The sequence below is a fragment of the Filicampus tigris genome, chromosome 1, assembly GCF_054856515.1.
Source record: "Filicampus tigris isolate MCC_2025a chromosome 1, RoL_Ftig_1.0, whole genome shotgun sequence".
NCBI classification, from domain to species: domain Eukaryota; kingdom Metazoa; phylum Chordata; class Actinopteri; order Syngnathiformes; family Syngnathidae; genus Filicampus; species Filicampus tigris.
Genome location: NC_141217.1, coordinates 38,691,720 through 38,707,216, shown reverse-complemented (window position 1 = coordinate 38,707,216; position 15,497 = coordinate 38,691,720). Strand labels below are relative to the sequence as shown.

At 41.0% G+C, this 15,497-nt stretch overlaps 4 protein-coding genes across 19 annotated transcripts; 3 read left to right on the top strand and 1 right to left on the bottom strand.

Annotated features, from left to right (window-relative positions):
* Positions 1 to 131: 131 nt before the first annotated feature.
* kctd6b (potassium channel tetramerization domain containing 6b) lies at positions 132 to 4,222 on the top strand. Its single transcript, XM_086039411.1, has 3 exons — positions 132 to 323; positions 1,791 to 1,884; positions 2,729 to 4,222. Exons 1-3 carry the CDS (start codon positions 193 to 195, stop codon positions 3,413 to 3,415), a joined length of 912 nt encoding a protein of 303 aa, XP_085895537.1. The 5' UTR covers positions 132 to 192; the 3' UTR covers positions 3,416 to 4,222.
* A 734-nt stretch (positions 4,223 to 4,956) lies between these two features.
* uqcc5 (ubiquinol-cytochrome c reductase complex assembly factor 5) lies at positions 4,957 to 6,482 on the top strand. Its single transcript, XM_086039465.1, has 2 exons — positions 4,957 to 5,262; positions 6,212 to 6,482. Exons 1-2 carry the CDS (start codon positions 5,109 to 5,111, stop codon positions 6,301 to 6,303), a joined length of 246 nt encoding a protein of 81 aa, XP_085895591.1. The 5' UTR covers positions 4,957 to 5,108; the 3' UTR covers positions 6,304 to 6,482.
* Positions 6,404 to 10,774, bottom strand: LOC147154016 (mimecan-like). 16 transcript variants are annotated; one of them, XM_086039455.1, is made up of 7 exons: positions 10,723 to 10,774; positions 8,427 to 8,488; positions 8,284 to 8,347; positions 7,933 to 8,097; positions 7,638 to 7,840; positions 7,416 to 7,508; positions 6,404 to 6,858 (listed from the first exon to the last, which is right to left on the bottom strand). In XM_086039455.1, exons 3-7 carry the CDS (start codon positions 8,324 to 8,326, stop codon positions 6,691 to 6,693), a joined length of 672 nt encoding a protein of 223 aa, XP_085895581.1. In that variant the 5' UTR covers positions 8,327 to 8,347; positions 8,427 to 8,488; positions 10,723 to 10,774; the 3' UTR covers positions 6,404 to 6,690. The 16 variants fall into 16 exon arrangements, with proteins under 16 accessions (XP_085895581.1, XP_085895566.1, XP_085895557.1 ...); XM_086039440.1 differs by lacking the exon at positions 10,723 to 10,774 and adding an exon at positions 10,268 to 10,399 and having other exon boundaries at positions 8,427 to 8,461; XM_086039431.1 differs by lacking the exon at positions 10,723 to 10,774 and adding an exon at positions 10,268 to 10,390.
* LOC147154015 (14-3-3 protein beta/alpha-1) lies at positions 9,884 to 15,462 on the top strand. Its single transcript, XM_086039464.1, has 6 exons — positions 9,884 to 10,052; positions 11,585 to 11,886; positions 11,967 to 12,090; positions 12,304 to 12,467; positions 13,566 to 13,661; positions 13,755 to 15,462. Exons 2-6 carry the CDS (start codon positions 11,593 to 11,595, stop codon positions 13,809 to 13,811), a joined length of 735 nt encoding a protein of 244 aa, XP_085895590.1. The 5' UTR covers positions 9,884 to 10,052; positions 11,585 to 11,592; the 3' UTR covers positions 13,812 to 15,462.
* The last annotated feature ends 35 nt before the right edge of the window (positions 15,463 to 15,497 follow it).

Below are 15,497 nucleotides of genomic sequence, written 5' to 3'. Positions count from 1 at the left end.
ACCCTTTGCGGATCGAGATGTTCATACCTTGGGGTGATTTGACAGTTTGTGTGAACAGCGACAAAAGTGGAATCCAGGTCTTATCAAAAATTCTGTAGCTTTTATTTTGAAATGGGCTGCGGCGGGGTTTTACCGTAACGACGTGTGTGAACGAGCGGGACAAATTCGTGCGTGCGGCGCGCGCGTGTACGTATGTGTGACCCGTGCGTAGGATTGCTCGGCTGCGGTGAACATCCTTCACTGCCTGGCATCTGCACCGCAAAACACCAACGTCAGGCTGCTCTTTTGGGACAAAAGGACACCGAGTCCAAAAGAGCGAGTCGGTGAGCTTGCATTTAATCGTTTCTGCCACATCTAAAATGAACAACTTGAAGACGCAAATCCTTAGTCGTAACATCAGCTACATTGTTAACTCGCTAGCTTTACTAGCTAGCAGACTAGCTTGTATCTGCAAAGCGTTAACTGCTCTTGTTGCAATTCAAGTTTATATGACGTTGTTTATCAAGAAAAGTTCACATTTGCAATGCATCCCGCTTTGGTGTTACTGCTAGCACGCGGCGTTAGCAACATTCGCTTGCACTGGGAAATGGAAATGGAAATGGAAAGGAAAGGGTGGGCGACACGGTGCAAGAGTGATAAGCACATCTGTCTTAAAGTTCTGAGGACGGGGGTTTGAATCCGGGCCGTCCTCTGTGGCTTTTCTCCCTCTTTTTCTCACATTACTAAAACACGAATGTTAAAGTTTAGTCAAGACTTTAAATTGTCCAAAAGTGTCCGTGTGCAGTGGAAGCACGGGTTTATCAGTTCATTGGTTCTTTGAGCCCGTTTGAAACTTTAAACGTCCATATCGAGGTAATGTTTCCCATTGAATGGAAAATACAATTAATCCGTTCCAGCCCCAAAACCAGGCAAGGCAAGTTCATTAGTGTAGCACATGTACAAGACAATTCAGTGTTGTACAAAAAACATTAAGAGCAATATGGAAAGATAAACAAAATATTAAGACACTGCAAAAATCATAATCATCTAAAATAAATAGATTCAAGTGATTAAAACCAAGCACCACCAAGAGCAAGTAAATGGCGATCACGTCAAATGTAAATAGGTGACCAGAGGTCTTCATTCGGAATGATTTCAATCATTTAAAAAAAAGTCTTCATGTAAACCCGGCTAATGATGCGGTGGTGGAACCTCTGCCTACATGTGCAACGGCTTTCCGCCTTATGCTGCAAAGGAATACAACTAGTTTCCAGTTCACAGCAATGTTGTTTATGCAGCGCGAGAAGTAACCAACATAGAGACATCTGCTCGTCCATGCCAAGACTTTTGTATATGGAAAATAGTACGTAAATGGAGCCAATTTTTCATTCAGCGTTTTGTGCGTAAACACGCCTTGTTCTTAAAAAGGGACGTTCGTAACTCGAGGTTCCACTGTATGCGCTTTGATCGGCTGGCGAGCAATCCAGGGTGTACGACAGATGGGATTAGCTCACCCTCAACTCAAATAGGGTTAAAGCATGAGGAATGGATGGTTGAAAGGGTTTATGCTGGATCCTGTTCAGCGCTGCTTTACACACAACATAAATGCAATCCCAATGTTTACTGTCCCTGTGTTGGGAGGGATTTGTATGTGACATAAGAAGCACAACTAAATTGGAAACTAATTTGGCCTGATAAATCACTGCACAGCCAGATCTCATTAATTGAAGTGTCGTTGATGCACGTGATTAGGCTGACCTTGGGCTAACTTGACTGGAGCTTTGTTTGTATTTTTGTTTCCCATGTCAAAGTGAATTGAGCCAAACCACGTTTGCTGCTCAGCGTTTTGGTCCTGACCAAGTGGGTTTTTGTCTACAAATGGATAATGGAGGCTGGGGCCATAGGGTAAGAGATGCTTGCAAGCCACAACATCACACCCATCCCCAACGTCATACTCCCTCTTTACATGGATGTTTTTCATCTTCTTGATTTGACTGTTTGATTGAATGGTGTCCTTGTGCTCTGAAAGGCACCTACAAATGAACTGCGTTCTTGTAGTTGTTGTTAAATCGATTTTAGAGGGCAACAAATTCATTTCTCATGAGCAGAGGTGGGCATTCGTCAGTGCTTTAGTCCGCCTGTGAGTTCTATATTTCAGGCCCGCCCGGTCGGTCCGAGTCAGCCAAACGGCATCGAGAACGGACTTATCGGTACCACGTCACACGCAGGTGCCGCACTTAAAAGTAAAGTTGACCCTGCACATTCACAGTTCAGCACCTGAAAATTCACAGATTTAAAAAAATAAAATAGAAATAATAATAATATTTCTAAAAATATTTTTTATCCCGCATTTCATGGAAAACGTATATGGCATGTTTATGTGTTTCTTGTTTTTGGGGGGTTTGTGTAAAAAAAAAAAAAAATAAATAAATAAATAATAATATATATAAATGCAACGCTTTTGTTTTTGCTCTCATTTTTTTATGAGACAAACTCAAAGGTTAAACCTTTTCCACATACACAATATCACCATTTCTCTCAAATATTGTTCACAAACCAGTCTAAATCTGTGATAGTGTAGAATCGGTGCCGTAGCATTGGAGCACTTTCTTATTTCCGAGTAAGAGTAGACGTCGATTATCGGCACTGACACTGGGATCGGTATCAATGCATCCCTTGTGATTGGATTGCCTGGGCTTGTGTGTATGCATCAAAAAGGTCATCCCTCTCTCGCCTTTGCGCCTTTTAGATGACTACTCCTGTTACCTTAAACGTCGGAGGTCACCTGTACACAACCAGCTTGTCCACACTGCAGCGTTACCCAGACTCCATGCTGGGCGCCATGTTCCGGGGAGACTTCCCGACAGCCCGCGACTCCCATGGAAATTACTTCATTGACCGCGACGGGACGCTTTTCAGGTACATCCTGAACTTCCTGCGGACGTCGGAGCTAACCCTCCCGGCTGACTTCACAGAGACAGATCTACTGAGGAAAGAGGCCGACTTCTACCAGATTGAACCCTTGATCCACTGCCTAAGCGACCCCAAGCCGCTGTACCCTCCGGACATCTTCGAGCAGGTTGTGGAGCTTTCCAGCACACGCAAACTGTCCAAATACTCCAACCCGGTAGCCGTCATCATCACACAGCTGACCATAACCACAAAGGTCCATGCCCTGCTCGAGGGCATTTCCAACAACTTCACCAAGTGGAACAAACACATGATGGACACCAGAGACTGCCAGGTGTCCTTCACCTTTGGGCCGTGTGACTATCATCAGGAGGTGTCCCTGCGAGTTCATCTAATGGACTACATCATGAAACAAGGCTTCACCATCCGTAACACGCGTGTGCACCACATGAGCGAGCGGGCCAATGAGAACACGGTAGAGCATCACTGGACTTTCTGTAGACCGGCTCAAATCGTGGAAGACTGATTTGTTGCTAACCTGTTATGAATTCAAGGTCAAATTTCCACACACATGTCATTGCATAAAGGGAGTATTTTTAATGAATGTTAAGAATGTTGTCATTGCCCACAATCCAGCAAGACCATGATGTTCGTGCCATGTGTATAACAAGTAATAGTCTTAAAAAGATGATTTAAAAGACATGGCGGAGAACAGAGTGGCGTGAGGATTCATAAAGGACACGTTGACAAAAAGAAAAGAAAAAAAGAGCTATGATAAAGACCATAGCCACAACGCTATGTATGTGATGCCAATGTTTTTATGCTGTACATTTTGAAATGAGCAATACATACTGCAGCTGTTATTAGTCTGCAACAAAGTCATGTCTGGCAAGCAGTGAGTGACAACTGGTGCCTGTTCGTGTGTGCTGTTCTACGTTTGACTTGCCTTTGTCTTACTCGAGTCTACGACACTTTTGATGAGAGGCCAAATATAAACGCACGGGGAAAAGTGTAGCATGTGAGATGCTTGCTTTGTGCTTCCGCAACCTTCTTGTGTTTGAGGGCTTTTGAAATCCTCCTCGTGGCACTTTATTGAAAAATTGCATTTTGTGTCACGAGTTTTTCTGTCCAGAAAAAAAAGTAAATACTGTATCTTGAAACCATTTCTGGTGAGCCCATAGCCCATTTGAAAGATGGCCCCTTAGCTCTTTATAATCTTAATGGTACTTCTGTCCCGTGTTGTTGTTGCATGTGGTTAATGTATGTGTTTAGATGTGTTTGCAGTTGTGTGTCATGCTGTTACACATGGCATCAATAAATCCATTATTTGTCAGTGTTGAGTTTTATGGCTCTATATTACTCGCGAGTAGTTACTACATGAATTTAGTTTGTGGATGAACCAAGTATCATTCATTCATTCCATCCTCCATCAGAATTGCATTATGTGTCATCTGCATTTATCCATCCATATATCTTAATGAAAGGCCACGCATTCCTGTTCAAAGGTGGTTCATCAAAGAGCAAAATCTCCCAACCACATGGGGAAAAATGCTTTACGACCTGATTAAATCAAGGTTGAACTTTTTTACCGGAAGTACATTAAGGTACGTTTGGTTCATTGTTACCATAGCCACATTCCAGTTTTAAAAGGATGTGCACATTAGTCCAACCACAATTCGGTGTTTCAGGTTACGGGTAATGTTAATGGTGAAATTTTTGGGTTAATTATTCACATTGGTTTTGTTTTAGAATCGCAGAAAACTAGCATTTGAACTGGAAACTGAACAGCAAAATTCTTTATGGCTTCAAACTAACCGGTAACTGAAATAAAGTACAATGATATAGCTTATAGCTACTAATGTTGTTCAGTGGTATAGGACGCCCTGTATAGACACTAACGAATAAACATTTATTATTGAGGTTGTTTATTAAGATACTGAATAATCTGTCGATATTTTAACCCATTACGCTTGGATTCTATCACCTTGTTTAACCGGAAATAACGCATCACACCACCGGATATGAGGTGAGACGTCGGTGCGCTTGATTTCTACATAATGTTGCTGTGACTTGAAGACGCATTTATAAACCGCCCATTTTTAAAAAAAAATAATTGTAAACAAGCGCACCCTTGTCTTTCGGCAAGGACGTTTAGGAAACGACCATACCTCGATAACCAAACTTGTCATAACTTGCATGGTTGTTCACACGTCTCCGGGATGCTTCAAAAGAGTACAACATTACGATATTTTCTAGGACTCGTTCCTGGGAAACGTCGTTTTGGTCCGTATAGATTTCTTCCAGTCTTTTTTGGCATTGGAGGTGTCATGGAGTGGATCATGATCAACGTGAGGGTAGGAAAAGAAACGTTCTGTAGGTGCAACATGGCAAAGTGACACACTCACATTTTGTTATTTCGACAGTCCCTGTTTTGGTGTTGAAAACATCCAAATGTAATGTAATTGGACCATCCCCACAGAAGTGTGTGTGTTTGATAAAAGTGCTTCTATGTTGTTGTGGTGGTGGTTGTTGTTGTTTTAAATGGTGTCATTAATCTTTTCATGTGCAGTATTATGTTTTCTCAACCATCAATATTTTAATCACACTAACAGGGTTCCATGTCAATGCTAATGTTTGTTTTTCGTATTTATTTTTATTTATTTCCTTAGAGAGTACAGCTGCAATGCTAATGTAATGCCTGAAGGACAAACTTAGCTATCTAATAAAAAGGAAATTATATATTGTCTTTTTCTCATATTAGGAGTAAGCGTTGGTTTGGGTGACACACTCCATTACGGCTGGACAAGTATGAAAAACAGACGTGAAGACATACCTTAGGGTTTATCCATGGTCAGAGCAATTAGCTTGATGATGTCATTCCTGCTGGGTTATGTAGCTCACTTTTTCTTCTCTTAGATGGCTAATATTTGTTGGGAGGCACAACTTAAGAGCATAATATCTACTAAATGTCTGTGATAAAACAAAATATTTTACCAAATCCAAGTAAGACATAAACAAAATCCTAAAAAAAAAAGCTGATTAAAAAGCACTCCAAGCGATGCTCGTTAGCTATTTCAAATTTTAAACGATATTTGGGAAAGCACTCCTCTCTTTTGCTGTTTACATTTAGTCTCAGGCCGACTATAGTCTTCACAACAATTGCATTTTATGCATTAATTATTAGGAATTTCATGGGGGGCAAAAAATGTCCTTAAATTCTGGAATAACCCATCTATTGAGTCGGTAAATAAACAATATGGTCTGAATGAGGTTGTACATGTGTTCCTTGATTTCAGTCTCATCTGTGCCCTTTTCTTGTCAGATGACGTCTACCGAAGAAAACGATCAGAGAGGGAGTACCAGCAGAAAGTAGCAGATGGTATCATAGTTCTGAATGAGCCTCCAACCAAGTGAAGGATACTTGTAAGGATTTACAAGGACACATTTCATCATGGACAGACACATCCTTGGAATTTTGCCAGAGTATCACAAATGTAAACTTCATGAAAGGATGGAAAAATCATGCACATTTTTATTGTTTATTTGTTTATATATTTTACAAACGAAATAAATGAGATATTGTATGGTCATGATCACGTATGATGTGCTTAATCTGGTTTTAAATACAAAGTAGCATCTGCCAAGACAGAAAAAAAATGTGTGAAGATAGATTTTCAGTCATATCTGGTGATTAATCATGTAGATAGCGATGCCTGGATTGTTTTAAATAGTAAAACTCAGCATTGGCTATATATAAGTGTAACTTGGTCACTATGGAGTTAAAAGCACATTTTGGTTATTTCACTTGTATCCGATTGGCAGAGTGAGCAGGCAGATGAAGCTGTTAGGATGCTTCCACAGCTCGATGGGGTTCCCATCCAGTCTCACCTCACGCATGTTCTTTCGGATGTAGTTTCTATTGTTTCCTTGGCAGAATGTCTTATCCGACATTGTTTTGATGATGTTGTTCTGTTGGAGACACAGAAACGAATCACAAAGCCACACCTGACATCTAATGTTTAAATGTTTTGTAGGAATGCTGTTCTCCTATTAAAGTAAAACGAAAAGACGCCTTCATTTTCTAAAGAATACTTTTGGAGTCAACACTAGGTAGCCACCGAGTTCAAATTGAGAACTCATGTGACGCATAGTGCGAGATTTTCGAGGTCCGCCACCGCAAAAAAAATGTGTTGGAACTCCCCAGTGCTTGGAGCCATGACATTTCCTGGGTCCAGTGTCTACCCATAGCCCCAAACACTCAAATCTTCTTTAGCCATCGAAATGAATGGAAAATAATCTTATGCAGCCCCGGTAGAACAAACACCCCATTTTTAGGGTTACGTGTTTTCTCCTGTTCTCCATCCCTGCTTTTTTCTCCATACTACCACAATATTCAACGTCTTTTGCAACACACAGATATCTGCATACGCATTGGGCCCCCGAATGCTACAATGCTCTCCTGGATCTCCCAATGGTGCGATTTAAGCACCGTTGGTCTTAAAAAGTTCCACTGTACGCAAACTTACATGGAGGTGCACAATGTGAAGAGACTCTTGAAGACGAGGGACAACTTTCAGCCGATTGTTTCCAAGGTAAAGATACGCCAGTTTTGTGAGTTTCTGCAATAAATATACGTCATTGGTTATTGTTACAATGCCTTTACTTTTATTTGCGATGGGACTACGCAGCTATTTGCTGTACTTATGCATCATTCAAATGCAACATAAGTGGGTTTGGATGGTTACTACCTTGAAAGCAGCAGGCTTTAGACCTTTATTTGTAAGCTTGTTGGAGTTGGCGTTGAAAAGCCTCAGCGTGAAGGGAAGCGCGGGCAGTTTAGTCAGGCTGTTATCTGAAAGATTGAGCTCCTCGAGATTTGAAAGTCTGGAAAAAGCTCCGTCCTCGATCTCCGTGATGAGATTCCAACTTAGGTCAATTATTTTCAACGTGGCTGGGAAAACAACATGGAGAAATGGAGGGCTTTGGAAAGAAAGAAAAGGGACTTGAGACAAGGATCGTTTTAAAAAAACGGCATTGACTTACTCATGTCTGCAAAGTCATTTTTGGTTATTTTGCTGATTTTGTTGAAGCGTGCGTAGAAATAAGTGGTTTCCTTTGGCAATGCTGGCACAGCTGACATTTCAGGAGACACCTCCTCACAGTAAACGGAGCCTCTCAGGCAAACACACAGCAAACATGTTGGTATGTCTGTTAATGAGAAAAGCACGTCAGTGGATGAATGTTCAGTGATGTTTTCGTGCAGCGACAAGTGCACGAAACAAACGTTTAGGACAAGGACACTTGAGCGGCGCCCTCATTACATATCATGGACTGCTTTTCAAGTAGCGCACAATCAGATCGAAATGGTTGTAAATTAGTTGAGATCAACTTCACCAATGGCTTTTGTTGCTACAGCTTGCTCTGAATCCTGAAGCATGTCATAATCATGTACGTCTCTCTGAAAAGAAGACAATCCTCATGATTTCAATCCGTCCAGGTTATGCGTTGCGTGATAGTCACCAAAAAAAAAATCTTACCTGCACTGTTGCTCCTGTCTTTGATTCTGCTCCTTCTGCAAAAGACACTGTCAATGAGAGCGCTGCAGATATAAAAATTAAAGTCATTAAACGCGTCATTGCGACTGCTGAAAAATGAGAAAGTGATGTCCGCTGTGCTAGAAGCTGAACTGCATAAGAGCTGGAAAATGTTCCGCACAGATTTTATTAAGATGCCTGAGTGTTGAGCAAGAGAAGAACATTAACTTTACCTCAATCGATGATGTGTATCACTATTTTCCCCTTCAACCAAATGTTTCATTGAAAACACTTCAAAATGCACACATAAAAAGGCTTCATTTGTCTGGCTACCCCCCACATTTCCCCACATGTTTTGTTAATTGAAGACTGTAAGAAGTGGGTAAACCTTTGTGCTCAAGGGCCACATCTGATTTTTAAAATGGCCAGATGGGCCAAATCAAAAATACAAAAGCGTTCATTGTGTATGGATGTAATGCAGCGATATTGAAATAGTTTATTTTAACTCATTATTGACAAGAAATTATAAAGCACTTCCCGATATTTGCCGGAAATTTTAGAGCACTCTGACTGATCTTTCAATACCCACAGTATATTTGTGCTCTAGGACAACATATGCACGAAACCCACTAAAACAAAGACTAGAAAAGTATTCTTCTCACTTTTTTTCATTTTGTAGTAATCAGCAGTACAGTATGGGTTGCTTTTACCCCGCCCCCAAAACAAAACACATTTTGACCAAAAACAGAAACATGTCAGGCAGAACTGTGGCTTTGATTTTTTAGGGCCCGAGCAGCGAATGCTGCAAGGACCCAACTGTTTTCGTAAAAATTCTCATTATTATTCCTCGAACTACAAATGAAAAAAACATGATTGCGAAAGGGCTTTTGATGGCAAAATTGATTTACGGATAGACAATTGAGAGACGCACCGTGAGCGACAATGACTCACCGAGTGGCTCGAGTTGAACGTCAGTTGTTTTTTTTAAATACGGCGTTTGTCATTCAGAACCACAAAAACAAAACAAAACGTTTGTTCATGTTTTACATGTTATTAGATAGATGACATGTTTTAGCGACAGGAACGTAACCAATAATAAAGTTGCATCTTTATTCACTTGCATCTAAATTGCAAATATATGTCTTTGAAAGTGAAAAATTGCCTTGGGGCATTGAAAGGGACATCTGTCCCCCTAACTTCCCCCCCCCCAAAAAAGTTAAATGATGACTGTCAAAAAATAGGTATTATTTATGCTTGCTTGCTGACCTTTGAAATGTCTTTGCTGTGACCAATAAAGAGTTTCACTTTAAGATACAAAGACAAGAGCAAAGGATAAGCGACCTTGTCTCTTGAGATTAGCAGTCGACGAAAAAGAATTAAAAAGCACATCGTGACAAGGTGGACAATCACCCCCGCTCCTTTCTTTCTATATACAGTATTAATATTTCTTGTCATGAGCGTCGTAGTCTTACGTAAGGCAGATGTGTGGCGAGAAAAGAGGAAATGCAAGTAGCCGTATAACGGAAGTGGTTCTGCCCTGAGATATACGCCGAGCGCGACAGGAGGACGGAGGCATTAAAACGTCTAACATAGAGTTGAGAATAATCAGGATTAAAAGTCGCCAATATTGTAAGTGTGTCCAGCTCGGGGCTGATGTTCTTTTCATTTTCTACCTTAGCTGTAATCACAGTCAAATGTGCCGATACCAATTTACGACGCTGCTTTTTTCCCCCGTCGCGGCCAATTGAATCCTTTCTGAGGAGCCATCATATAACCGTGCAGCCTAGCTTGGGCTTCGTCAAAGGCTAACTAGCATTAGCATTAACACGAGCTAGCCTGCTCACCGGCTAACGACATAGCCTCCGTTCCGATTCCGTGACACTTTGTTCTGACGGGGGCCCGCCAGCCTTAGCGGGCCGTGTTGTGTTAAAAAGCGGACGAAAAAATATGTTTTCACTTGGAAAAAAAATAACGAATCCGCCGCTGTGCTTTTAAGCCCCCCCCCCCCCCACCCAAGCTGTACCGTTATCTCTGAATTTGCAATATGAATTGTCAAGAGCGTAACTGCGTGCATTATATATAAATATATATATTTAAATCCACCTTATTTCTGTGGCCTAGCTAACGGAACGTTGTAGAATGATATATTTGGAACATCAGCCGCTCCGCTTCGGAACGGCGTACAACATTAATTTCTCCCACGCTAGCATTGGCCGTTCTTTATGAAATGCTCGATGCCAACGGAAATGTATGAAACTGATTTACTTTGTTAGTATATGTTAATAAAATGTGTCATTACGCTAGCGCCGTTAGCAACAGTAGCTGTGGGTAGCAGAGGGACGGATTCGGATGCTTGTAGAAATGCTGATATTTTTGGAATGGTAAAATGCTAATGATGACGTCATGCTTGTATTTCCTTCATCAAAGATATCGAAGCAAATAAGTAATAACATTTTTTTTTCTGCCGAAATTGTGCTAACGCAGACGGGATTGGGAGACGCTTGTAATTAGCTTGGGGCTAACCTCAGCAAATGCAAGGTTGACCCACTTGCCATGGGGCCCAGTTTGCGGCGCTCATCCACAATCTTCGACCTAATGCCGTCTCAAATGATATTACAGCCGTTAATGGGCAAATTTCCTCACATTCAATTGGGAATGTACAGTTTAGTTCATTGTTTGTAGAATCGATGCTTCCCAACCGTTATTGTGCCAAGGGACGTATAAAAATTCACTGCACACCACCAAACAAAAAGCGCACAAAAAGTGATAACACGGGTATGGCCTTATGCCCTCTGATACATTTAATTGGACTGCCTGTCATTATATGTCACTGGTATAGTATCAGAATCATCATTATTGGCCAAGTATGTTAAACATGCTCCCTAGCTTGTCTCTGGAATTTGGAACCACTCTAGTAGTACTACAGGAAGAAAAAAAAAAAACAGCAACAAAAAACTCACTATAACAAAATATACAATTAGGACTTGAATACAAAAATCATGCACTAATAAAAAGCGCCTAGTGTTAAATATTATTTGTAACAAAAAATTAAGTGAAATTGATGACTTTCCCTCTGTAGACCTGATGATTCCTCCCATGATTGCGAATCACTGATGGTTTCTACGTTACTAATTCTGGTCTCTGCATTCTGTGTCCTCCAGTCTAGAAAATGGATAAGAACGACCTGGTACAGAATGCCAAGCTTGCCGAGCAGGCTGAGCGCTATGATGATATGGCTGCAGCCATGAAGAGTGTGACTGAGCAAAGTACGGAGCTTTCAAATGAGGAGCGCAATCTTCTTTCGGTTGCCTACAAGAATGTGGTGGGGGCGCGTCGCTCATCCTGGCGCGTCATCTCCAGCATTGAGCAGAAGATCGAAGGCAACGACAAGAAGAAGCAGATGGCTCGCGAGTATCGGGAGAAGATCGAATCTGAGCTGCAGGAAATCTGCCATGATGTGCTGGTGAGGTTCACCTGACTTTTCAATGTGATTTTCTCCCATCCATTTGCGCAACTCTGACAATGTCAACTGCTGGTTTTCAGGGGCTACTGGACAAGTACCTTATTGTCAATGCTGGAAGCTCTGAAGGAAAGGTGTTCTATCTGAAAATGAAGGGTGACTATTATAGATACCTGTCTGAGGTTGCATCCGGAGATGCTAAGAAGGGTAAGGACATGACTTGTATGATACACTTAATCGTTTTAATTCATGAATGTTGACTGCAACATTGCTACCTTGAAAAGCCAAATGCTGAGATATTAGCAAATACCGTGTGTGGGTGCACGCGTGCGTGTTTATTTATTTGTTTTTTTGTTAATTATTATTGATGGCATTGTTTTGTGTGATTCTCAATGTGACCAAACATTTTTATCTCTCCAGATACCGTGGATAATTCACAGCAAGCGTACCAACAAGCTTTTGACATTAGCAAGGGGGATATGCAGCCAACACACCCCATTCGGCTTGGCCTGGCCCTCAACTTCTCCGTCTTCTATTATGAGATCCAGAACAACCCAGAAAAGGCCTGCAGTCTGGCAAAGACGGTGTGAACCCCAATTTTTTAGAGTACTTTTGGTATCTAACTTTCAGATATATCACACAAACGCACACACTGTAGTCTTATGAGATCCAGTACAAGAGCTGAATTACAGAAGAGCTTTTACAGTAATAATAAAATGATAAATCTTACTTTTGATTGAGGGTTATTAATTAGCTCAATCACTTCATCAATCAATCAATTTTATTTACAGACTCTGGGTCCAGGTAGAGACAAGATGTGATATAAAGTGACACACTAAAGAAGCATAAAACACACGCACACACACACATCTATATGTATATATATATATATATATATATATATATATGTATATATATATGTATGTGTATATATATATATATATGTATGTGTATATATATATATATGTATGTGTATATATGCACACCCACCCAATATTTATAAAAAATGTAGAAACATGTAAAATAACATAATGAAGGGTGAAATATATATACAGTATTTTCGTGTTAGAGGATGCAATGTCTAACTCCGACCAGCAGAGAACAGCGTTGGCGGCCTTATGACTGGTTCCAAAGGAGAGACTCATTTTGCTGAATGTGCTGAAAACCGCACACGGCTCACCTGTCAAAATTTCAATCCAATACCTCTTGTTACAACCTAGAAAGATGGATGCGGCTTCATCCAGAGTCTTTTGTTTGCCCACAAATAACTCCATGTTTGAGCTGTGAAAATATATCCGCTTAAAACCTAAAATCCCCCCCTCCTCGCTATTCTGTCTATCTCTCTGTTATGTGCGCACGACAATGAGGCACTCTAAAGCAGCCATGCTAGAGGGCTATCCAAAGGAAAGATGCATTTTTGGGCTGTAAGCATAGCTAGCTAGCTAGCTAGCTAGCTAACAATTGCACTGGATACCCACTGATGTAAGTAAAGGCACTTAGTTTTAGGTGGGAGGAACAACTCATGCCAGACCCCAAAGTGCATCATACAGCATTTTAGCCGCGCAGAGTACTACGAGATTGTCAGTCTTTGCATGCGTTTTTGAATAATTATCTTCAAACGTATCCTGTTGTTGGAGACAAAGTTCTAAATTCACCTGAGATTGTCTTTTGTTGCATTTCAGGCATTCGATGAAGCCATTGCCGAGCTTGACACTTTGAACGAGGACTCTTACAAAGACAGCACCCTGATCATGCAGCTACTAAGGGACAACTTGACTGTGAGTGCCAATTGCGCCATCTTGCCGTGTCCTCACATGGGTTGGAAGGTCTGACGTGACGTCAACTGTCCTGTGCCTCTTGTGTGTTTGCAGCTGTGGACATCAGAAAACCAGGGCGACGAGGGGGAGACTGGAGAAGGGGAAAACTAAAGGAAATTGCACTGTTAATCCACCTACACTCTTATCTTAAAACACAGACAGCTTATATACATCCCCCCCCTCTCCCCTTCACTCCATCAGCCCCTCCCTCTTCTGTATGACAAGCAGCCTGAATTGCTCCTGACCAACTAGTTTACCCCTCTCAGGTCACTGTGAGGCGACAGGGTCATTTTCAGTTGTTAGTACGTTCAGTCACTTTGTAGAAACGTGTCTTGTTTTCGTTAGCTTTGTGTGTACGTCTGCACGTTTGTGGGGAGCGAGCGAGCGAGCGATTGATTGAGTGAGTGAGTGTAAAAGATATTGTGTGTGTGTGCGCGCACTTGTGTGAGAGTGATCTTGGCGGGGGGAGGGGGTGTTGTGAATTTTAATCGTCCTTCCAAATTCCTTTGTCCCGGCTAGTTTGTGGATCATTTTCTCTCCCCCCCTTTCTTTTTGTTACTTTTATTATTGTGATTCAACATGGTATTTACAGGTTTTATTGTATGGGTTTTATTGTATGGTAATTAAACTGGCAAACACTGTGATGGTAGGTGTTCCATTTGCTTCACAACCCAAAAGCAGCTTGCGTTTTGACTTTTCCGGAATCATGTACAAATCCTGTATTCAACGTACTGCAATTCTGCTGTGGGCTCATACAGAAAGGAGGCAGGCTGTATTGTGACACTGACATCTGAGTGTAATGCGCCTCGACCATGTTCACAAATTAAAGGGACCCCTTCAATGATCAAGTTTCATATTGCTCAGATATTCGCATGACAAGGCTCCCTCCCAGAAAGGCATTGCCCACCTCCCCTCTCCTTTTACAAACTTAAGTATAGATTGACTTTGTAGTTTGACTCACTTTTCAAGTGATGCTTAATGTCTACTGTGGCTGCAGAGTATTTTGCAAGGTTGACTATCATCTGTATGTCATACATAAAGAAAGCTGAAGTTGTTTAGAAATGTTTGACCTCACTGTATCAATCTTGCTTGCAAAATTCCCTCTTAAAGTGGTTGTTTTCTCAACAACAAAATGTCTTTGTGTCTGGCCTAGCCTTTTTATTCTATTTTACCATTGGTGTTGACAAATACGAGTTGAGACCAGGCAAGCTCAAGGGTTTGCTCTGACGGAATGATCACCTCCTAAATCACGTGAAGGTGCCATTTTATCTTATTTGAAGGAAACTCAGTGTCACAATACCGTGTATCACCACTACATTCCACATATTGTAGTTGAAAACACCATTCCACGTTATTACGCTGTTTCTTCTGACAATGCTCCAAGGAATTGAAATGTTTTGTTCATTAAAAAAAAAAAAAAAAAAAGTAAAAAAAGTCAATTTCATTATGCTTGATGAAAATGCAGTTAGTGAATGTGGAACGAAGCCTGTCTGTATATCTGGTATTTACTTGCTTTGTTTTTACTGACAAGTCTTATGGCTAAAAATTGCTTCTGTAACAGTCTATTACCCAGTGCACACACGTGGTTGTGAAAATTTAGAATAGTTCTAAAAAGCAATGATGACTTGGAGTTAAACAATGGTTGGTGTAACTCTAGCTTTGTGTTTATGTATCTTAAAACCATTCTAGTTTTCACTATACATGTAATACATAGGAACGTGTCAAAGACCATTCAGTGAAATAAAGTTTCGTTTAAGATAAATCTATTGTCGTTTTATAATGTTGTCAAAGCAACAT